This window comes from Hemibagrus wyckioides, linkage group LG27 (assembly GCF_019097595.1).
Source record: "Hemibagrus wyckioides isolate EC202008001 linkage group LG27, SWU_Hwy_1.0, whole genome shotgun sequence".
NCBI lineage: Eukaryota > Metazoa > Chordata > Actinopteri > Siluriformes > Bagridae > Hemibagrus > Hemibagrus wyckioides.
In genome coordinates this window covers 15,098,942-15,113,026 of record NC_080736.1, presented here as the reverse complement: position 1 = coordinate 15,113,026, position 14,085 = coordinate 15,098,942, and the positions used below count along the sequence as shown (strand labels likewise).

General features: G+C 36.1%; 1 protein-coding gene across 1 annotated transcript in view; it reads left to right on the top strand.

Moving 5' to 3' along the window:
• The first annotated feature begins 866 nt into the window (after window positions 1-866).
• Window positions 867-14,085, top strand: part of pth2rb (parathyroid hormone 2 receptor b) — a 34,670-nt gene continuing 21,451 nt past the window's right edge. Inside the window, exons 1-7 of the mRNA XM_058381450.1 lie at window positions 867-1,434; window positions 2,711-2,813; window positions 8,732-8,842; window positions 9,068-9,183; window positions 9,363-9,460; window positions 13,080-13,263; window positions 13,424-13,577. Coding sequence (XP_058237433.1) covers window positions 1,381-1,434; window positions 2,711-2,813; window positions 8,732-8,842; window positions 9,068-9,183; window positions 9,363-9,460; window positions 13,080-13,263; window positions 13,424-13,577 — 820 coding nt within the window. The 5' untranslated portion in view covers window positions 867-1,380. The remainder of the gene's footprint in view (window positions 1,435-2,710; window positions 2,814-8,731; window positions 8,843-9,067; window positions 9,184-9,362; window positions 9,461-13,079; window positions 13,264-13,423; window positions 13,578-14,085) is intronic.

Sequence of the window (14,085 nt, the reverse complement as noted above, 5' to 3'; positions counted from 1 at the left end):
GGTCAGTGAACACCTTTCAACCATGACATATTCGTTGTTGTTGAGGTAACTATCTGTAAGTAACACACATATAATCATGATCACTTCAGAATGGACTGCAGCTTTAAATATGCTCGATTTCAACGGGGAGAAAATCTCAGTGTTATACTGATAATGAAATAAGCTTGTCACCGGGGGCAGCATCATCAAAATTTCAGCTAATATGGGTACTGTGTGTATGTTTGTGTGTGTCTGAGTGTGTGTTTAGACTCTGTACATTCTGTGCAGTTACTGTATCTCTGTACCTTAGATGTTAGACATGTATCTTTCACCATTTCTGACTCTTTGTTGTGTGAATGCTACCAGTCTCGCCTTTTTCAATTAAAAAAAGTAATGGTGGTTAAAATTTTGTTTATGTTACTGAAAAAACTGCCATTATTTTGTCCTTGAACAAGCTGGCTATGTGTTTGAATTTAATTTAGGCTTAGTGATTGACTGGATAAAGCTGTCTGCCAGATGAGTCAGTGTAAAACTTGAGACAATAATGTATTTTAAACAGTGTGATTACTGTGTTTTCTAAGATCAGTCAGCACTGAGCACATGAGGGATTAAATTGCTGGCAAAAAGGCCACTCTCCAGCATTGATGAGTCCAATTTAAGTTTAGAAACAGCTCCGAGAGCATGAGATTTATTGATCCATGGACATTGATTAGTTATGAAATCATCTCCATGGCTTGTTATTGTCAAGACTGTATAATTACAGCTTCTTTTATGTGAACCTGGACACAATGTCAAAAAATCACTCTCAAAATCGACTTTATCTCTTTCTACACCCCTCACACACCATCACCATCAGACCAACTCCCATTCTCTCTGTTTCTGTTTATTCCTCCTACTCTTCTTCTCTTGAGCCCACCTTAAGCAGAGGTGAAAGTACATTCCCGCTGGAGTAAATGGAGCAAGCTGTGTTCTTTTTCCTCGCCTGAGGGACGAGGAAAGGATAAGGGACAAAGGAGGGGGAAAAAGTGCTCTTAGGGTTTTTCTTGCATTTTTTCCCTCCATCACCGTGGGAAGCTGCTCGCGTCGTCATCCTGTAGTATCGCGCCGATGATGAAACACTCTGGAGAAGGTTTTACGCGTGATACGAGCAGTGTTTTGCGCTTCCGTTAAACCACGAGAGACAAATGCATCCAGTTGTAACCGGCATTCAGACCATCTCCTGCGTTTAAACCAGTCACACACTGGATGCATTTGATTGCGCATAAATTTTTTGGAGCTGCCACAAGACGATTTGCATTTACGCATGCACGTGAGCGGACTATACTGAGCTTTTTTTGTAATCTCCTACATACCACTTGGATCACTTAAAAAATCGTAATATAATCAAAGAGTGATTTCAGCATGCTGAAGGCGCTGTGTGTCCAAGTTTTGCTTTGGAGTTTGGCCAAGGCGCAGGTGAGCACGCGAACGTTTTTTTTCTTTTTCATTTTTTTTGTTGCATGTTTAAATCCTCGCATGTGATCAGCAAATCAGTTATTTGTTTATTTGGATAGATGTTACTCCTTAAGCTGATAAGTATGTCTGTAGGGACTGAATAAAAATGAATGCGGATTTTTTCTCTCCTTTGAGCATAATATTTTAGTTCTTGCTAGTTTTCGGGATTTTTTTGGACTTTGGAGTCTAATAAAAAAATAAATATGCAGGACAATACGTTGACTAATTATTACAATGCTAATTTCATAACAATAATCCTAAAAGAAAGAAAGAACACCAAAAAGTCCTATAATGATTAAGATAATGGTAAGTAGAAGGTCTTAATAATAAAGAAGCTACTGAGTAATAACTTACAAAAAAAAGAGAATGAAATGAATAAATGAAGCTTCAATTCAAGTGATTTTTTTGTTTTGTTTTCTGCTTCAATGTGAAAACTCACTGATACACATTTTTTCGCATCATACCCTGACCTTTCCAACCAGGCTTAGGATGATAAATATTAGTGCTGTTTTCTAGGCAATACATTTCACATCCCTGCCACAGATAATGATACAGAAACACAATGTCACAGCCTGAATCCAATAAGATGCTACGTGTTAAGTGGCAGTTCTACCAGGCACTCAGCTCAGACTGGCTGATTTGCTCTGCAGCTGCTGACTGAATCATTGTCTTTGTGAGTGCTGTGCGATCATCAAGGAGCTCTGATCGCTTCTCCTCGCTCAAATATGAATTAGTGATTACCTGATGATGATTGGGAGTGAAAGTAGAGCAAACTGGTGGGATGGAGAGGGTGTGATGGGGGGTGCTCTTGGCTTTTAGCTTTGAAAGATTTTCATTTATCCTAAAAAACGGCTACACATTTTTCGAACCCTTAAGAGGCTCTATGTAGAAACCCTACAAGAGAATCAGTAAAGTTTAAAAGTAAGATTTGTTAATTATCCAATGAACCATTAAAGAACTCTAATTGTAATTGGAATGGACATTTACATAAGCACAAATTTATACCCTAAGAAAAAAGGGTAATAATCTAAGTTCCAGAATAAAGAAAATTCACAATTCATATACTAATTCTGCATTATTAAAAATTTACATTTTTAAGGAAGATACTATTTTTTTTTTGTATGAGTATAGGATTTAGGTTAGAAATTTATTTTCAAGCATGAAAAATATACACAGCTTATTTTCAAGAAGGATGGCAATAATTTTGAAGCTGCCTTGCATTACTCTTTATCTACAGGTGGTGGATCCTGAAGTGGGACTGACTGCACAAGAACAGGTTCTCCTGCTGTATGACATCAAACTGCAGTGCCTCCAGAACATTTCGGAGCATGATCCTGAAGGTAGGCACAGCTGGAATGTTCTTTTAGAAGTCGTCTCGCTGTGGTGTTATTTTGAAAGGAAGGGAAAAGGAAATTTCTGTCAGCAGGGGACTGGGAAAGAAAAAAAAAAACTTTAAAGTGGCAACCTACATGACATGTGACATAAATGAAAGCCAATCAACTCGTATTAGAACACAAGGCTGTATTTCATCCAACATAAAATGAACTCCCTGACTTTTTTTTTTTTTGTTCCATACAAAATGTCATAGCTGCTTTGCATTCACATAATGCAATACTAAGTAAAATGCAACCAAAAAAAAAGTCATTTTCAAGCAAAAGTGAGCATCTTTTACTACACATGTATTGAGCCATCTCAAGTCAGTGCACTATTTAAGTCAGTGAACTTTAATTTACTTTTTTTTTTTTCTTTTTTTTTTACTTTTTCCACCTTGACCTCATCTTTTGCAGTTCAATTTTTCCTGGATGATGTTTATCTCTAGCCTCGGCTTTGTTTGTTCTGCTTTTCCTTCCACTAAATAACTACTGCAGACAGTGTTGGTGTGTTTGGAAAGAATGTTCTTCAAACTTATCCCTTTGTCAATCAAGAGCCAGAGGGATCTGTCTAAAGATTAATAACTATATCATAAATACTAGAGTGTATATAGCTGCAAAAGTTATAAGATTCGATTCGATTATCTTTCTAGCACAATACCAAGGTTTAGGAGCTAATAAAGTTCAGGCTGCATTGGTAGGAATCTGAAGTCATATCACAGTCTTGCAGTCTTATAAGTGTCACATTATAGCTAGTATATTGATTGTATGTTATTTCTTTGGATTAAGTTGATTGTAAGATAGATATCTGTGATAAATCAGAGAGAGTGATTACATGCCAGGACGAATTTTGTGTTCTGGTAATAATTGGGGCTGAACTTTTGGCTTCGATGAACGTAGGTAGAGATGAAAGATGGCCAAAATGACTCACCTCACATTAGAGAACAAACAGTACTTTGACAAAGCTGATGAAAAAGACTGCATATTCTCCTGAACTGTAGATTCCACTTAAACTAGAAGAAAACTTCTTAACAAATCAATAATATATGGCTCAATGGATAAGGCTCTACCAAGCAGCCACTTTTGGGCCCTTGAGCAAGACCCTTAACCTTCTCCAGGCACAGCGTATTATGGCTGACCCTCCGATCTGACTCCTACTTCCTAACAAGTCGGAATGTACTGGGGGAAAAAAAAGAAAAGGGACATTTACACAGAGCAGCTCATTTACCCACCCAGATTAGTCCTCTTATAGGGGTACAACAAGGGTTGTGTTTGCGATTCAAGGGAGCATTACATCATCGAAGATCACAATCTTGTTGGTTAAATGAACCCAGGATGTTTCATCAAGAAGAGAAGAAAAACTCTTACAGCTTTAGAGAGGTTAAGACAATATCAGCTAATTAACTACAGCTAATGCTGAGGAGGTAAATTTCCCAGGTGTCCTATAACATGGGGACTGATGTAGAATTTAGATGTATTAGGACAGTCAGCATAAATGAGCAGGAATCTTCTTTTAAGATTCTGAAAACACAATGTTTTTAGAATTTTTTTTTAAAAAAGCACAGATTTAATAACGTAGTTGCAGTCGAATTCAGTGTTCAATCCTCAGTACGGCAACAGGATGTCAGGAAAAATTCAAGAATAAAATGCTGAGGTTCATATTTCAAGGAGAAGAGCTTACTACTTTTATAAATGTAGACCTTAGGGGTTACAGCAGCCACAGTTAATTACTCTGACTCTAATAATATTAATAATAACTTTTATGAATGAATTCATTTCTCCTGTAATTATGTGAATAATTTGTGATCACATGCAAAAAAGAAATATTCTTGTGAAAATAGCATGTGTGAAAAATTAGCATCATGAGGAATCATGTGGAAAATCAGAGAAGGAAAAATTTGTTTGGAAAATAATATGCACTAATAGATTGCTCATGTAGTGCAGAAAATAAATCATGGAAAATCAGATGTGAATAATGTGTAAAAAAAAAAAAAAAGAATCATGTGGAAAATAAGATGTGGGAAAAATTGTAGAAAGTAAAACGTGAAAATAAAAGAATCATGTAGAAATTCAGATGTGAAAAAAATAACCAGGCAACCAAGGAAAATCAGACAAGAAATATGAATCAATGGAAAAAGTGATGTGGAAAAAAAAGGATAATGGGAAATCAAATGTGAAAAATGCATCATGTGGAGAATCAGATAATCAAACATGAATTGTGGAAAATCAGACATGGTAAATATGAATCATGTGGAAAGTAAAAATGAATTATGGAACATCAGATGGGAAATAATGAATCATATGGAAAGTTATTGAACTTGAATGCATCGTATGGAGGATCAGATCTGAAAAAAATAATCATGGAAAAGCAAAAATTAGTCATGTGGACCATCAGATAGTGAAAACATGCAGAAAGTAATATGTGACAATATAATAATCATGTAGAAAATCAGACATGGAAGTTAACCATGGAAAAGCAGACTGGAAAAATGGATTGTGGGAAATCAGATAAATGATAAATGAATCATGAAAAATCAGATGTGAAAAAAAATGAGATGTAAAAATAAATTAGTCATGTAAAATAAGATCAGAAATAAAACTAATCATGTGGAGAGTTAGTAAACAGAAATGAATCGTGTTGAAGGTCAGATCTGGAAAAAAAAAATCAGGTGGAGAATCAGATGTGAAAATAAATGAATCATGTGGACAAATTTAACAATTTAACACCAGTACCCTCTAATATGCATTATTTTCATATAACAGCAAGATCTGGCTTACGATATTCCACTCCTTCCACAATGATTTGCTAATGATAATGTTTTATTTATTAATCTATAAAATGCGTATTTTAATGGTTTATAGTACAATTTACAAAATGCTATGGATTGTTCCTCTTCTCATTTATGTACTTCTCACTTAGTCGCAATAAACACCAAACTTTTATCCTCTCTTTCAGGCAATTTTAACCCAGAAACTCAGGGACTGAAGAATTTGTAGGTTTTTACCTAGCAATACGTTCATAGAAAAGATCCAAAAAACAAAACCGGTTAGTTTTTCTCTCTCTAAGATGCCTCATAAGCATCTAAAATTTAAAGGTGTTTATCTTCAACCACTAAAATTCTCTGTAAGCTTATGCAACAGAAGGAAAAACCCACGTCTCACACTGAAAGAGTCCTGACTCACTTTATATCAGACTTGCAGAGATACAATAATCAATTTGTTTATACTGACTGAAAATGTCTAATGTCTGGAGCACCAGTGTACCGGTAAAAAGGGTTAAACAACACCTTTTCCAAATCCGTTTATTATTAGTCTTCATCTGCCTTACATGCCTGAGCATGACCTGTTACTATAGAAACAATAACATATTAGACGGAGCTCATTAAAATAAACTCATCATTCGGGTTACAGCCAGAACTACTTTCCAAGCCGTGCTGATACTATACAGTATATGATCAGAATCAACAACTGTTCTGTGGTTAAACTATAAAGTAATAAACTGGATTGTCAAATGCCAGGCAGAGTGATGCCAAATTTTCCGGTTGCATAAGTTATTAAAATGTGAAGGTATCGTTAGAAAAAAGCAGGAAAATAGAATCCCAAAGCTTCACATTTAATTAAACCTTCACCGCCTACTCTAATGTGGTCTCTCATTGAAGCATTGGAGAAGAACATCTCTCTATAATCCTGTGAATCAATGAAGATTAAGTATTTTGCAAGAATAAGCAAAGCTTTTTTCCCCCATCTCTCCACTAGCTTTGCAATGGAGAAGGACTCGATACACATTAACACATCAAAATCTTTTTTTTTCTAAGAAAAAAATTGAAAACTAACTGAGCTACAAGCTGATTGCACGTATATTTCAGCTCAACTCAAAGACTACAGTATTAGAGGCTCTGGGCAACACCCCAGCTTTAGATAATCTATAAACATGATGAAAACATTCATCAATTCCGAATGTAAAAGAAAAAACCAACATGGCTACGTCTGGTAAAGAAGAGAAGATCAACTGTATAATTTAATCAACAGAGAATAAAAAATCAGTGCTACACAGTAAAGTAGAAAGAAAGCCTGCACTGTGACGAGAAAGAATCTATAAATAAGCAATCCTTAAAAGTCCAGAAGCAATTTTTGTGTCCTCAGGAAAATTAGCTGGCAGCATAAAGCCCCTGTGAAAAGACATTAATATAAGGTTCCATTTTCTATCATCATGTTACAAAGATTGTCAGAGGGAAAGGGATATTATCTATATATCAGTAATCCATGACCACAACTTTGTTTACTTATCTGTGAATGTGGGGGGAAAAGGAAGGGATCTTGTGTTTGTGTGTTTTTTATGTAGTTGGTTAATAATATCAGCTCTACTTGGTTCATTTTACACAGGAAACTGACCTGCGGTGTCAAATTGCTCAAAACGAGCTGATCGACTCTGTGCTGAATGACTTAATGTTGTTGACTCTCAACTGTCTAACAGTGATACTCACCATAACTAAAACTAAACATTTACTATACTATATTAGCTGCTAGCATAAGTCAAGTGAGGACGCCTCTGGAGCTGTCATTATTAATAAAGTCCTGCACTGGTAAAATCCATGATCACGAATTTCATTGTCTTGGATTTGATAGATATTAGATTAGAGATTAGACTTTCAACCCTTTTCCCCCCAGTACACTGGAGCTCCATTTCACTGGCAGAGCAGAAATTGACTTATTGGACGTTTTCAATCAGTATAAACAAATGAATGATTTGATTACAAGTCAGATATAAAATGAGTCAGGACTCTATTGGCTGTCAGTCTGAGATGATTGTCTTTCCCTCTGTTAGATAACCTTACATAGAATTTTAGTAGTTGAAGATAAAATTGTAGCTGTTTATAAACATATGAGAGCAGAAATGGGTTTGATATCAGCATTTACTTTAAAGATAGAAACATTTGTCTGAAAACAAGGTAACTGTTTATTTTCTTTTTCGGATCTTTTCTCTGAATTGCCCTATAGGCTAGGTAAAAAACATAAATACTCATGAAACACTACAAATTCATATGAGCTTCATATTACCTACCACTGTGGAGTCTGACATGATGAAGACATTTAATGCTGAACATCAACACAACAAAACAGGAGCAAATTCCATTTGTTTTGGCCTCTGGGAATAAAAATAATTAACATCCTGTCTAATATCACCACCAGCCATCACTGACCTCATAGCATATCATTTCAACATGGAACACAAACTCTCCTTCTCATCATCATTCACCTAATATTTAGATCAGAAATCTAGAACATGTTCAAGTTTTGCTGAACTTGAAGTTGCTGATACGACGTCCACCATTTCTTTGACCTTCTTCAAAGCTACAGCTCTAAAACAACGAACATGGATGTACAGTATTTCTATTATGAATGGCCGAATGCCAAATAGCTAAATTAACAAACGTATTCTAAAATATAGTTTATTGTAAATCTCAAAAACAAGATGGCCACTAAGAAGCAGCACGGCTAACAGTTTTTGCTTTCAATCAATTTACAAACAAAATCTTACATTGAAAACATTAAAGATTTCTATAAATGAAATCAGAACTTCAGGATTGTGAAATATTTTCAGTAGAGAAAAATCTTGAGCCATTTTCAGACAAGTTTGTGAAGTCACTAAGCTGAGGAAGAGAGTCTGGGGGGGGAAGTCATGTGATCAAATGAAAGCATCCTATTGGTTTCCTTTACTTTCTTCCTTTCATGGGCTCAATGGGCTTTTTAAATTGGTGTCTTTTTTTAGTTTTAGTTTTTGTGATACTAAAAGACAAAATGGTGGACTGTAAAGGTGTATGTACATTTTTCTTTGAATATTTCTTGTGACTGTGTGTGGGTGTTTGTGGACATATTTGTGTGTATAGATGACGTGTGCGCCCCTGGATGGGATGGGCTCATTTGCTGGCCTCAGGGGTCTTCAGGAAGCCTTACCAAAGTACCATGCCCCAGATACATCTATGATTTCAATCACAACGGTACAAAATTTTGCTTTCCACTCATCAATCCACTCATTAACCAGCTCACATAACACTTAATTTCTCATGATATTTCTTGAAAGAATGTATGTAGAACATATTATGTCTGCTTTTGGAAAATTCGACATTATTGCCTTTGCATGTAAATTTGTCCAATTTAATACGCACATATTTACAGAACGGTTGTTGTATGCTAAATTGTATTTATCCACGTTGTTTTTGTAGGCTATGCATACCGTAAATGTGACGTGAACGGAACCTGGTTCTCACTGGAGAACAGAACCTGGGTAAACTATTCAGAATGTCTGTGGTTCCTGACACCAGGCAAGGAAAGAGGCAAGGTACATCTCATTTCTTTCAGCGTCTTAATAGATATTTTTAAGAGTAATAACATCTTATTAAAGTACAGGGAAATCTGAGAGGTGTGCAGATCCAAAGCTAATTAGAGTAACATGATAAAAATATATTTATATCACTACATACCTTCTCTGTAATTTTTTTTTTTTCGGAATGCTGGCAGAGGGACTTTTTTGAGAGACTGCACATCATGTACACTGTTGGCTATGCCGTATCATTCAGCTCCTTGCTGGTAGCCATTTTTATCATCGGCTACTTCAGGTACTGCTCGTTAGAATGGTTGTGGTGCCGTTTGTCCTTGACTTTTAATCATTCATCCATTATATGACATCCAACATCACAGCACCCACACATTTGTGCCACTGTTCGTTATGCCATGTCTTGTCATGAGCATTACGGTGCATATTGTATGCTACAAACACCATCGCCATGGAGACAACACGGCTGAATTTCTTTTTTTTTCTGGATATAAAATATAAATAAATATAAAAGTGAGCTTGTAAAAAATACAAAGAAATGTCAAATGGTTTTTTCAGAAATGTACCTCAAGAGGTACTTGTTTGGAAAGAACCTCCATTTCTGGGGTTATTTGTTCCGTAAATTATTGAGAACATATTCTTTCAATTTCATGTTTGAAGTTTCATAAAAAATACATGAGATCAGATGTAATATCAGTTCCATATGTATACTATAAGGAACATAGACTTATCACAGGATTTTGGTAAATCCTGTCATAACCCCAAAGTATAGGATGTAATTTTCTATTGTTTGCTTTCAGTGAAATTCCACACACTGGGGCATGACAGTGAATAAGGAAGTGTTAATATTTAAATATGCATCATAATACCTATACCATAGATACACAATATTTACACGTCAGAACCCAATATATCAGAAAGTATAGAATATATAGAGTAATTTCAGCATATGAATCCTCTCCCTTTTTAATGGACCACAAGTAATTTGACACTTGGCTGTTCAGCTGTTTCAAGGCCTTGTATGTGTTATTCCTTCACAAGTAAATTTCACTTACAAGTAAGCAAATAAAGTGCCAGGATTTGATTTTGTGCACCATTTGGATTTGCAATTCATAACCTGTTGTTGTTAATCTCAATATGAAGCCCAATTAACGATCAATGCCAGTGAAGCCATTAGGCTAAAAAAAAAACGAGACAAGTCCATCTTAGATAGATAGATTAAGCAGAAACACTATTTGGTATATTCTTAAAAACATTAAAACTCCCTGGTGAGCCCAAGGACACCAGATCATCCAGAAGACCACAAAAATCAGCTGTGGTGGATGACAGAAGAGTTCATTCGTTATTGAAGAAAAAGCTCTTCACAAGATTTGGCCAGATCAAGATGGTGTATCTGTGTGTCAGTCAGCAGTCATGACAAGACTTCATCAGAGGCTTTTTTTGTTTTCCTTTGAGCATTGGATTGATTGATTCTCCTGTGTTCACTGGTTCCCCTGGATTCACTGGTTCTCCTGGATTCACTGGTTCCCCTGGTTCTCCTGGATTCACTGGTTCTCCTGGATTCATTGGCAGCCCTGATATTCAACCAAATGCTTCAAAACAAATTGGAAGGTGTTTCACAGTGTGATCGTACAATGAACCAAAGCATACTTTTAAAGCAACTCAAGACTTTTTAATACAAAGAAGTGGAATGTCCAAGCAATGACCAAGTCAATCACCTGACCTGAATCCAAATGAGCAGGAATTTTAGTTTCTGAGGGCAGAACTGAAATTAAAACACCCCCAACAAGCAGGAAGTGAAGATGGCTGCCTGCTGAAGCATTACCAGGGAAGGAAGTGAGCATCTAGTCATGTCTATGTCTGAAGATTCCTGACTTCAAGCAGTCATTGCCCGCGATGTGTCCCAAAGTGCATTCAAAGGGCAAACCAAAGATATATACAATTCTATTTTTTTATGATTTGTCTTTGTTTCCATCCTCTGTTTTTTCCATCCTCTGCATCTTTGAAGCTTTTTTTCATTTCAGACTAAGCTAACAAATAGGATTATTGATTAGCTTGGTACCAGCCATTGCTTAGCAAAGTGACATTGATCGCATCCTTGGGTTTATTGATCCTTGCTCAGAGCAACTGTGTAGATAATAGGCAGTTTAACTTATACATACAGACAGATACATTACAAATTAACAGAAATCTGCTAGCTTTATTACCCTGTGGTAACTATGTGAGGTACTATGTAGGAACAATTGAGTAGTTCTCCATTAACACTTATTATTCCTGATAGCTACAAACAACTAGTTTGCTCAGTCAGAAAGTATAATGGAGTTCACTACTATCTAGGCAGTAATTACTAATAAAAATGATGTGACGTCAGTCAGATTTAAGAAAAAATATTACGCATAATATAAATAAAAATGTTACGTTTTGCAGCAAACATGATTTCATTGCTTAACCTAAATTTTTTAAAAAGCATAAGGGTTAGGGTTCATTTTATTTGTAAACAGAATGATGTAGAGTGAGAAGGATCATTTTGTGTTTGTTTTTTTGCAGTGTACTGAGTCTTAAAGTAACATTTCAGTCATCTGTTTTACTTTATAATACTGTTCCACATCTAATTAATTTAAACAACATATTAACACATTAACATGTGAAGTGATTCATACAGCTTGGATGATGAATTCATTTAAATCTTATAATCTGAGTACTTTAAAAAAAATCTAATCATAAACTGAACAGACAATAACTTTAACATACCATGTGATTGTAGTACATAAAAATGGAAGTTAAAAAAAATCTGTTCCTTTTTTTGTTAATCAATTTTTGTCTATTTTATTATTTACTTTCTTGAATCTGTGTAAAACCCTGTATTTTGACTTCCTTGTTACTATTGGCTTTCAGTACATTAGGTATTTTTTATTAGTGCTCTATATGGCCAATAAGATACCATAGACACCAAGGTTTTCTATCAATCCATCCATCCATTCCCTATACTGCTTATCCTACTGGGGAACCTGGAGTCAATTCCAGGAGACTCAGGGCAAAAGGCAGTGTACCTCCTAGTCATGATGCCAGTCTATCACAGGGCAAAATCGCACACAGTCATTCACACACTACGGACAATTTCAGCCTACGACATGTCTTTGGATTAGGGGAGAAGAAACCGGAGAACCCAGAAGAAACCCCTGAGGTATGGGGAAAGACATTAAAACTCCATAAACATATTAAGAGCAAGTTGTTGAAGTAACTTTATTAAAGTAGTGGATCTTTAGGTCCTCTAGGTCCTCAGTATTATTCTGACTGATCATCTCTGTTCTTTGATGATATCTATCTTGATGAGAATGATGTCTTCCCCATCTGCATCCACAGGGTACAATAGCTCAACTGAATAGCTCAACTGAATTCTGCAGATCATATGCAATGGCATCACACTAACCATCGGTCAAATCAAGTGAACTTCTAAAGGAGCAACATACCATTAGCTTGGAACATCTTTTAGAAGAAGTAACAATCAGACCAAAGCTGTTTCAGATGAGATGTTCTGGTGGCTTGTGGAGGCCTGATACCTTACCCTTTATATGTGTGTTGCTTCTTCCTTTAATTTGGCACCCATCTCTTTATCCATGCAACATTTTTTATTGTTTGTACTATTAAAAATTCAAAAACCTCATTCCATTTGCATCTGTGTCAATAAGATCCTATCCACAATTATGTCCAAAATCCATTACCCATACTTGCGCAAGTCAACATCCATCTGTATAATATTTGATGTAAAAAAAACCCATAATAATAGACAGAAGTTTTCCCAATACTATTAAAACAAATACTTGATCCACCTTTGTGCAAAGTGACTCAGAAGCCCATCAGATTCTCAGACTGTAAAAGCATTTTGTTTATTCTCTTCGCAGGCGTCTTCACTGCACCAGAAACTATATTCACATGCACCTGTTTGTGTCCTTTATGCTGCGTGCCGTCAGCATTTTTGTGAAGGACCTGGTGGTGGATGCTAACGGCGGCATGCAGCAGTATGACGCGGCCCTCATGGACAACATCAATGTGGTTTCCATTAGCCCTCTGGACAAGACTCAGTATGTAAGTCTGATTTATTTATATATATGTTGCTGCTGAAAATAGTGGGATAAATACTGAATTCTTCCTCTACAGAGTGTTCTGTCTGCATTATTGTGGTATGTGACACAGAAAGAGGAAAGCAGCTACACTCTAATGACTAGGATTTTGTGTCTTTTTGCAGGTCGGCTGTAAGATCACTGTGCTACTGTTTATCTACTTTCTGGCCACAAACTATTACTGGATCCTGGTGGAGGGACTTTACTTACACAGTCTCATTTTCATGGCCTTCTTCTCTGACTCCAAGTACCTCTGGGGCTTCACACTTATAGGATGGGGTGAGTGTGTAGAGATTTCTTTTTTCACACTTGGAATAGTTACCCCTGGGATCATTCTAAACTCTGGGTAAATGGAATCCTGGGTGACCTTTCACACTGTTCATATTTTACCCAGGGTTAGCAGTTAATCCTGGCTCTTAATAATCTGCCATTTCACACTGTACTTTCCTAAACCCTGGCTTTGCCTTCTTATAGGCATTTATAGAGCATGGGTAATGACCATAATTGGATAAAAACAGCATGTGGCTGCTTTAAATATCGGCTTGTTTCTCACTAAGAAAATAGTTGAGGTCTGTTGTTCTGTCATTTATCTTTCACAGCTTCCTAATATTTTTTTGGCCTTTTTTAGATTGTCCTGTAGTTGACCAGACGTTCACTGATATCCAACTTCTTCTTCTTCTTTTCAATGTCACATATTTTGTCCTCACTTACAGAACATGCTTGCATGAAGTTCAGCGCTTTAACAAAAACAGCTTGGTAGTGGAAGACAGCAAGTATTATTCAGCTA